The sequence below is a fragment of the Garra rufa genome, chromosome 1 (genome assembly GCF_049309525.1).
Source record: "Garra rufa chromosome 1, GarRuf1.0, whole genome shotgun sequence".
NCBI classification, from domain to species: domain Eukaryota; kingdom Metazoa; phylum Chordata; class Actinopteri; order Cypriniformes; family Cyprinidae; genus Garra; species Garra rufa.
Genome location: NC_133361.1, coordinates 7,508,132 through 7,518,286, shown reverse-complemented (window position 1 = coordinate 7,518,286; position 10,155 = coordinate 7,508,132). Strand labels below are relative to the sequence as shown.

Below are 10,155 nucleotides of genomic sequence, written 5' to 3'. Positions count from 1 at the left end.
GATTAATGCGCACTCTAACGGCTATTATATTGCCCACAACACATTGCGTGTTGAACGAGGGTTTGATTAGAACTACAAATACGCATAAAAAGTGTAAAAAAACTACAAACATGGCGTATATGCGCGACCAACGGATGGGTAGAAAATGGGGTTTAAGTTATAAATAATCAGTGTGTAACCTTATAAAAAAATATTTATTTAATGTTATTCGCGTTATATTTCATGTGCAGCAACATAATGAACTTTTATAATGGCAGAAACAAATGATGAGAGTCTGCTATCCAAAGAGCCCTTCATGCTTCACTTTGAATTTAAGGATGATATGGACATTTCCTTAATGAGTGTGTGAACAAATCATGCCTCTGGATTAATTGCATGTTTAAAGAGTTTTGATTTATTTTAGGTTTAAACTAATTTAGTTAGGTGAGTAATGTGTGGTTATTATTGTTGTTAAATGTGTGCCTTCTGTGCTATATGTTTTGTTTGATTTTGTAATATTTTTTGGGAAAATCCAGTTTATGATGGGTATAGTGTATAGTACATGGTATTATGTACAATGAAAAATTGGTTAATACTGAAATGATTAGGTAAAAAATATAGTTTAACTAAATAAAAACATTCTATTGCTCAAGTTTTGTTTTGTTTTTTGTTTGAGCTTTGTACTCAGTTTATACTGTTTAAAAATATATAGAAAAATATAAGTTGATCATTATTTTCACCCACTTTCGATCTCAGATGGAGACTCCGCCCACTACCGTCTGAGCCTGCTGCCGTGGCGCTGCTGCCGTGTGACTGCTGTGACGTATGGTTCTGCTGTTCTGCATTCGGCCCTATCTCGTTTTTGGCTGTTACATGGCTGTTGTATCACGCTATACAAGTTTGTATTAGTGAAGGACTGGTGCATTTATTGACTCTGTGTTTGGATCCTTGACTACTTGGAAATGAAGACCAGTCATGGTAAAATAAATCTACAACAGAGAGCATTTTCTCATGGACATGTGAACATTCCAGTTAATAGTAACCAAAGTGTCCTTTTACAAGATCCATCCATCATCTCTCAGTTGCTTTAAGTACTAGACTTGTCTGCTTAAACACATTTACATATTTAAAAGAAATCACAGCCAATCACCGCAAAGGACTATTAATTATTAAAAACACCCAATGGATACAACATTAACTCCACTGCATTTAATTTAATTTATCGAGGCTTTTACAGAATGACTAGGTTAAAACTGCCTGAACTCTTCTCAGTTCTCCTACTTATCTATAATGACTGGCAAATACTAACTGTAGGCCTAATATCAGGAGTAAATACTCTATTGGTCAGATTAGAGGAAGTGAACAAACACAGGAAGAGCTGCTAGTATTTAAAGACAGAGTTGTGAGCATATAATGAAGAGGAAGACTGACAGAAAGAGAAAATGGCTGATAAGTGTCATCTGTGTCTGCTGGGACGGACTGATCTTTCTCCACTTTTTAAAGGTATTTTCTCTACAAGACATTTAGTGGGATTAATGTGTGTAACAGTTAATTTATGTTTTAATTACTGATATAAATCAATGCATCAAAACATACTGAGAGTGTTGTCATATTTTGCATTGTATTTTGTTTTCTCAGAAGCATCTTCATGAGTTCACTGTGATCAGATCAGCATCCAGATACAGTCCAGGTAAGAAACTCTGCTGAAGCGATACATTGGGTTAGTCTGAGTTTGTGTTATAGTGCGAACACTTAAGCTGGCTCATAATGATTTTGGTTCATCTGATTGTCATTATACAAGACTAATACTGAAACAAATGCACAGTACACACAGTCCTGCTGTCCTTTATGGTACTCTTTTACAAGAAATATACTATACAGTGTCTGTGACCATCATCGGGGTAATGAGTCAATACAAAAACACCTGAACTTATAAAATGTGTTGATCATTGTATCATTACAGACCCTATATTTTAATTTTTATCTAATATTTGAGTACATTGATGTGTATTTAATTCACAATGAATCTCCATTTATAGTTCCAATATATGGAAGGTAAAATGGTAGATTAAGGAGGGTCTCCAGCACCAACTAGAGATGTTTCCAGAGACTGATTTGGATCAAATCCAGTTAACAAAGCATTTTACTTCCATGTCCATGTTCACCACCATGCATACACAAACATGGTGACTGAGCCATAGAAGTCAAGTGACTGAGACTAATAAGTGGATCCTTGTTCAGATACATGTCTCTTTCAGATGTCAGCACCAGTCCATGGCCCAGTTTTTCAAAAGTAATCCAGTGGGATTTTGGATCACGGATTGGATTAAATCCTGGAAATGTGTTTTGTTTTTGTTTTTTAAAGTAAAAGAGGGATTTTGAATTAAGATCAGATCATGTAATCCAATCTTACATTTGATTTGGATCAAACCTGCCCTTTGGGTTATTCAAAACTTTGAACTCAGATTGGAATCTATTTGATCCAAAAAAAAAACAGGATTATCCCGATCCCATCAGAAGGGTGGATTCAGTTGTGATTTTTTTTTTTTTTTTTGGAACCAAATAAAATAAGTTTTATTTTTTAAGTGAATGATCATAACTTAATGGTTGTGGTTACTGATTATATATAAATTCCTTCATATTTGAAGTCATAATATCAAAACTATCAGATGTCAAATAAATGGATGGAAAGTCAAAGATTGAAAGTGCTGGTATCTGTCCTGTAAATGACTTTTTGACAGTATTGTTTTTGTTGTGTTATTTAACATTAGAACAAACTAAAAAACAATGTAAAAATGTTTCTGTTTCTTACAATTTAAACAAACAATGGCTTTTTGTGGCCACTGGTATTTTGCCCAGCTGTTGTTCTTTGCTGAGCCAGTAGGCTGCACTGTTGGTTCCATTTAAGGCTCTGGTAAACAGGATTTGGTCATCCTGAAATTTGGTATTTGGATCACAGTGATCCAACCCAATGTTCCTTTAAAAAAACTGTCATAAAAGTAAAATAGATCAGTTAATCCTGGATAGCAAAACATGGGATTTCCAAATCCAGACCAATTTCATCCAGATTACATTTTTTGAAAAAACTGGGCCCAGATGATTCTGTTTATTACTAAGAAATAATCAGTGTTGTGTATAACACTGTATAAGCACTTTTCTCTGCCAGTTTCTGATATTGATGTTTGTAGTTTCTAGGTCATGATGTTTGATGTTTGCCAAGTGTCCAGCAGGTGGGGTCAGATCTCCATTTCAGACTGAAGCTTCTGTAATTCCTAATTGCATCTAATGGCAGAAACAGAATAGCAAAATAGCTAAATAAATAAATAAATGAAATGGTGCTGTTCAGTTTAAGCAAAAGGTGATAATGTGCCTTTGATCCGATATAAATGAAGCAGGTTATAATATAAAATATTTGAATGACTGGCTAAAGAGATGTTTCTTTAATATAGTTTTAAGTGCTCAGGTGAGAAAACAATCTTATGAAACATTTATGGAAGATTCTCTGTTAAATTTGCTAATAATTGTCATATTCTACAGTATGATTCATCTGAATGAACAGATCAAGTTCAGCAGTGATTTCAGTCCACATCACAAACTCTCAACTACAAACACTCATAGAACTAAAGGCCCATTCAAACAAAGCCAGAGCTTTCCTTATCAAATCTTTTTTTTTCTGTTAAAAATCCTGTAAACACGGCATTGTCTCTAGAATTCTCTGCATACACAAGAAACCACTGAATCCAAATAAAAATGATGTAGTATACATGCCAGACCAGTATGTGGCGCAGTATCTCTGCCACAGAGATGCACTGAAAACAGAGAAGAAGACTTGAAGCATAAACCATGCCTGCTGTATACAAACTCAAGACAACAACATAAACAAAAAGATGAGCATGAAACAATACATATATTAATAAAAAACAGTTGTTCATTGTTTGTTCATCATAGTCAAAGTCAGCTTTATTGTCAATTCTGCCACAAGTACAGGACATACAGAGAATTGAAACTGCGTTACTCTCAGACCCGTGGAGGATAACAGTTAATATAAAAAAAGTAGAATTTTAACATTTCAAATAAATAAAATTTTACATATAAAAAAAAAAAAAAAAAAAAAAGTCAGTAATTGCACTGCAGTGGGACTGCTAACCAATCACAATACATTTATTTTTTCTGAAGATGGAACCCAGAACTAATCGAACCATTTGTGCTTGCCTGGGGAGAAAGCTGTTAATTATAATAATGTAAATTATGTGACATTTTATGCGTTTTTCAACCGCCAAGCATGAGAGCATGTTATAGTGCACCCCCAAAACAAAATAAAGACTTTGTAAAAGAGCAAAATAGGACCCCTTTACATGGAACATATGCGCTCACTTCAAACTGGAATCATGGCGGAAAATCCTGTGATGTCTACTTATGGCACTTATGCTTGAAAAGAACAAACATCGTACGTGATAAAAGATACACATGAAATATGCAGTGCAGTGGGTTGTGAGAACTAGAATTGAGAGAGTGGCCTAAAGGTTAGAGAACTGGACTTGTAACCCAAAGTTTGTGGGTTTGAGTCTCTGTAGTGGCAGGAACTGTGGTGCATTCTTCCACCCTCAATACCACGACTGACATGAGACCCTTGAGCAAGACACGGAAACCCCAACTGCTGTGTGTGTGTGTGTGTGTGTGTGTGTGTGTGTGTGTGTGTGTGTGTGTGTGTGTGTGTGTGTGTGTGTGTGTGTGTGTGTGTGTGTGTGTGTGTGTGTGTGTGTGTGTGTGTGTGTGTGTGTGTGTGTGTGTGTGTGTGTGTGTGTGTGTGTGTGTGTGTGTGTGTGTGTGTGTGTGTGTGTTTAAAGGCTGAATTTATGTCTCTGTTAACTGAAGAGAGTTTAATGACACACAGCAGCTCACTGAGAGTAAGAGAAGAGGAAATGTCATTTCACACACGTCAGTCTAATCTGGGCTCAGAGATGATCTCAGCTCTACTGCAGTTAAACTGAGTTCTCACACTTTTCCAAACCTCAACAGCCATATGATGCAAATATATAGTCTTTCAATGACATTAAGGATATTTGCATGTAGCTTTCAAGGATATTTGCGCTTTATAAATATAATTTTTGAATCCAGAATTATAAGGTTCTATCTGCATTCTGAGCACTTCTGAGATATTGAGCTTCAAAGTTTTTTTCCGTTCCATAGACTTCTGTATATATAACCATTTTTGTTTCCCAAAAAAGGCCCCAAATGAACAGAGAAACATCAAATAATGTAAATAAGTTGTCACAGAATAAGAATATGTGAATAACTAAATTTTGACAAAAATGTCAGATAGAACCTTATAATTCCGATCTACTCAGTCACTGCCTTCAGTCACCACCCCGAGCACCAACCACTGTCCCACCCTCCTTTTGTCAAACCCCGACAGCATCGTGTCCATTCCATTGCTAAGCAACAAGAACACGGATAAAAGTCGAGAAAACCTTGTTCAGTCTATTGATGTGGAAACTACATCATTGCACAGGCTTCCAAACAACGTTTATATAAGAGACCAGTGGCATTGTGAAAGGGGCTTTACTAAAGCAACAGTTAGGTAGCTACTGCATTCGTGTTTGAAAAAGAAAAAAACATTAATGATCGTTCTGAAATATCCTGTTGAGTATCAGCAGGTTAGGTTCTCTCTATGGCTCTGGGCTCGGCTACAGCATACATGACCGTAGTTACCTGTGATTGGCCTGGCTGTGCATCACTCAGAAAACAACAGGCCAATCAGAAGAGAGGCTCATGAATATTAATTAGACGGGCCAAAATCGACCTGTTCTTGACAGAGCTCCTAAGAAAGGAGCTGTAAAAATATATTGAGATGGATTTTGGCACTTATACCGCAAATATATATTCTTAAGGACATCAACAACTAAAATAAACCTCCAGAAATGTGTACAACATAGGACCTTTAAGATGAACTCTAACTCTGTCAATTAGTGAGTGGAACTGCAGTGACTCTGCCTACTGATGTCTGGCTGACAAACTCAACATGACAAACACACACACACACACACACACACACACATATTATTATTATTATTATTATTATTTTATTTTATTTATTTATTTTTTAAGATGCTAAAGTAATGCCATTGTAAGCAGCCTCCTTTAAAGAGAAAAGAGGAAGTGTCCTTTCACATTATCAGTCTAATCTGGGTTCAGAGCTGATCTCAGCTCTACTGCGGTTAAACTCAACAGTGAGATCACAGATCTGAAACACTAAAACTGCTAGAATTAATACACTATTTTAGTTACAAACGTGTAGAGTGACAATCAACCATTTCAGCATTATAAGAAGCCTTGACTCTAAAATAAATGCAAAAGTTAACTGTAAAACTTCATAAAGAAAAGTTTGTTTGACTAAGTGATGATCCCATAATTGTTATAATTATTTGCAGAAATAGAAATGATATGTTCACTCATTGTGATGTAATTTTCTGTTTTGTGTCAGTGCATCTCTGAAAACAGCAATCATGAGTGAAATTCAGAGCAAATATCAGCAGAAACAGTGAAGATCAGTCAGAATATGAAGCTGATTCAACTCTTGTCCATCATGCAGTGATATAGTGTCAGTCAAATGCAGCTCGTGTCAGAAATAAACACTCAGCCAATCAGATCAGAGGAAGTTAAACACAGGAAGAGCTGCTAGTATTTAAAGACAGAGTTGTGAGCATATAATGAAGAGGAAGACTGACAGAAAGAGAAAATGGCTGATAAGATTCATCTGTGTCTGCTGGGACTGATCTTTCTCTCTCCACTTCTCACAGGTAAACACAGCTGTACTTTCTCAACATTCAGTGGGATTAGTCTGAGAAAGAGTTCATTTAGAGATGATCAGTTTATTTTTGTTATTTTATTTGGTTTATTCCTGAACAAACTTAGACAGTCCAATACTCAAACATCTATGTATTATTTTCATATTAAGAGTGTGTTTGTTAATTCAACAGCTTTATGACAAATAAAAAATTTTATTCTGTTTTTAATCTTGTGATTTTTTATGCTGATATTTTTGTTTTGTTTTGTTTTCCTTTATTAATATATAATACAATGTTCACCCAAATATCCTTGTGTTTCAGGTATCAGTGGAGTGGATGATGCTCATGTGTTCATCAGTTCTGGTGAAAATGTCCGTCTGCCCTGTAATAATGCTCTTCATGACTGCAAATCAACTACATGGATCTATAATAACAGACATTCAGCATTAGTTGAACTGATATGTTTAGGGATAAAGAAGAAAGACACAGAGAGTCATGAGAGACTGAGTCTGGGGTCTGACTGCTCTCTGAACATCAAGAACATTGCAAAAGAAGATTATGGATATTACAACTGCCGACAATATGTGAATGGACAACAACAAGGAACTGATACACCTGTTTATCTGCATGTTCTCCACGGTAATTTTACTTTTATATAATCAATTTAAAATGTAGAAAAAAATTCTTAATTTAAACTCCATGATGATTGAGAAGTGTGTGATTTGTGTGTTATTTTGTGTTTCAGTCTCTTCATCATCCTCACAGACTGAGATCAGTCCAGGCAGCTCTGTGTCTCTCTCCTGTCAGTTGTATTCATTATATACTGGAGTCTATTGTGATGATTGGATCCATTCTGAGGGATATCAGCTGTTCTGGGTGAATCAGGCTGGTGTTAAACTGACGATATCAGACTCCAGATATCAGATATCAGCTCCAGGACACTGTATTATCACTCTGACTACAACACTCCTGAATGAAGATGACAACAGAGAGTGGAGATGCAATGTTACTCACAGAGATCAACTCAAGACCTCAGCCACATATACTGTCAGGAAACCAGGTAAGAAAATAATTGCTTTAATCATTTTAAGTTCAAATAATGTCAGTTACACTAAGAACTATTAAAAGGACTGCTGTAAATAATGAAAAAAGTCAACTTGACAGCAAAACTATAATATTTTATATAATGTGGTCATCAAAGTTAAAACAGAATTGTCATGTTCTACAGTATGATGGATCCAAATTAACATTTATCCTTTACAGCTCAAGATACAACAACGACATTGATTCCAGCTCGTATCACAAACCCTCAGAATCACAAAACTACAAACAACCACAAAACTAAAGGTAAAGTAAACTGTTTTTCTCACTTCAGTGTTTTTGCGGTGCATAAGAGTTATCTTATTTGTTAACTAAATGATATATGATTGTCATATTTTACAGTGATTCATCTGAACTAACATTTATCCTTTACAGCTCGAGCTGATTCAACTACAGCAGAGATTCCAGTCCACACCACAAAATCAACTACAACAACTGCAGTAACTTCTACACGAGGTACAGTACAAAAAAATATATATTGTCACTGATGTCAGTTTTACTGGATCCTTTCTTGTCCATGTTAACAAATACATGCAATCACTTCAGTTAAATTGTTTCAATAAAATAAATAGATTAAATGAAGTGTTGCATATGAGTAAAGGTGAAGACCTGTTAGTGTTTAATGTGCAAATGTTATTTCTTCTTTTGAGGAGTTAGTGTTCTGTTGTAGTTTTGTGGTTTCCATTGAGCTGAAGGGTGGAGCTGCTGGTTTGGTTGTAGATGATGACTCTGGTGTTTGTGGTTTAATGCAGTGAACATGGAAGTGCTGATGTTAATGCAATGATAAACTGTGTTTCATTTGTTCACTGCATATGATCTGTTAGCCAATATTTGTCAGTCTGTATAAAGAGCATTCAGTCTGTGTGCGTCTGTCGGCCCCTCGCCCCATCAGACAATCATAGACAACATTCACACACACCTAAGATCAAGCTCCACTCTTCACCTCAATGGAAGAAAACACTGGGTTATTTGTTGGCTCATGTGCTGGGTTGATTTTTCAGTGATGGGTAGTTTTTGTGTTACTCAGTCATTGGGTTAGTGTATGGGTCAATCTCACTGACCACTAAAACTATACACCCCAAGATAAATCAGCCCAGCGCAGACTTACTTCAACACAGCTGTTGAGTTACGGTCAGAGCGCAGGCTTTTTGCATCCTTTACAGGAGAGAGCAGTTCTCAGCTCCACCTAATTGGTGCGTTTCTAAAGCAAAAAAAGGTTTGTATACATTTTATTTCATGTTTAGTCTTTACAGTTCTGTAAATTATATTATATTACCGAATGCTAAGCAGTTTCTCAGATTGACCTTTTTTTTTTTCTTCTCTTGATTGTGTCTAACATCTGTCCATCATCTTTCCTGCAGTGATTGTGATTATTGTTGAGTTTGCGGTGTTTGCTGCTCCTACTGTGATTCTTCTTCAGATCATCTGTGAAAGAAGAGCTGGTGAGTTTAAGATGATTCAAATTGATCTGGAACAAACTCTTTAGTCATGAGAGCTCAGTGAATGATTTTGTGTTGAATTATTTTGCAGAGAGGAAGGAATAGCAGCATCAAGTGGAAATAGTGATGAACACATTATTAGAGTAAAATACTTTCTACTAATAACAGGCCAGATTACAGCAAGATTTACCTTCATCTCAATTCTTCACCGATGATTTAAATTCATAAACAAATCCTTACTTTTGAAAATATATGATAAATGATAAAATATATTTTTTGGCTGCTGTACCACGCTATGTACGTTATTTGGTGGATTTATTGACTGTGTGTTTGGTTCTTGATTACTTGAAATGAAATTAATGTCACTTTTAAAATAAATCTACAGCAAGCGTTTTTACATCTTATGTGAACATTCCAGTTAATTGTAACCCAAGTGTTTATTTACAAGATCCATCCAGCATTCCACTATTAAAAGCAAAAGCACTATTAATTACAGTAAAAATTCAAATCAGTTTGTCTCTGTAGGAGCAATTCAATATCACACCCTCCAAGTTAACAATGCCTTTTACTTGTATTTTTCTTTGTGTTCACTACCATGTATACACAAACATGATGACTAAGACCAAAAAGTGGATACTCGTTCATATTTGTGTCTCTTTCAGAGATGTCAGAACCAGTCCAGGGGTCCGTTCTTCGTACCTCGCTAACTAAGTTAGCTGGATTTGATTGTTGACGATTTTGCGTGATCTTGGATCGTTCGGATCTTCGAAGCTCATCCGGGACTTGCTGTTATAGCAACAGGTCCGTAAGCTTAAACCTGCTCGGAAGCAGGTTTATCTGATGTAAAC

At 35.8% G+C, this 10,155-nt stretch overlaps 1 protein-coding gene across 1 annotated transcript; it reads left to right on the top strand.

Moving 5' to 3' along the window:
- The first annotated feature begins 6,718 nt into the window (after positions 1-6,718).
- LOC141339004 (uncharacterized) lies at positions 6,719-9,412 on the top strand. The gene is made up of 6 exons (XM_073844657.1): positions 6,719-6,779; positions 7,089-7,406; positions 7,513-7,827; positions 8,244-8,324; positions 9,230-9,310; positions 9,399-9,412. The coding sequence occupies exons 1-6, from the start codon at positions 6,719-6,721 to the stop codon at positions 9,410-9,412; spliced, it is 870 nt and encodes a 289-aa protein (XP_073700758.1).
- Positions 9,413-10,155: the final 743 nt, after the last annotated feature.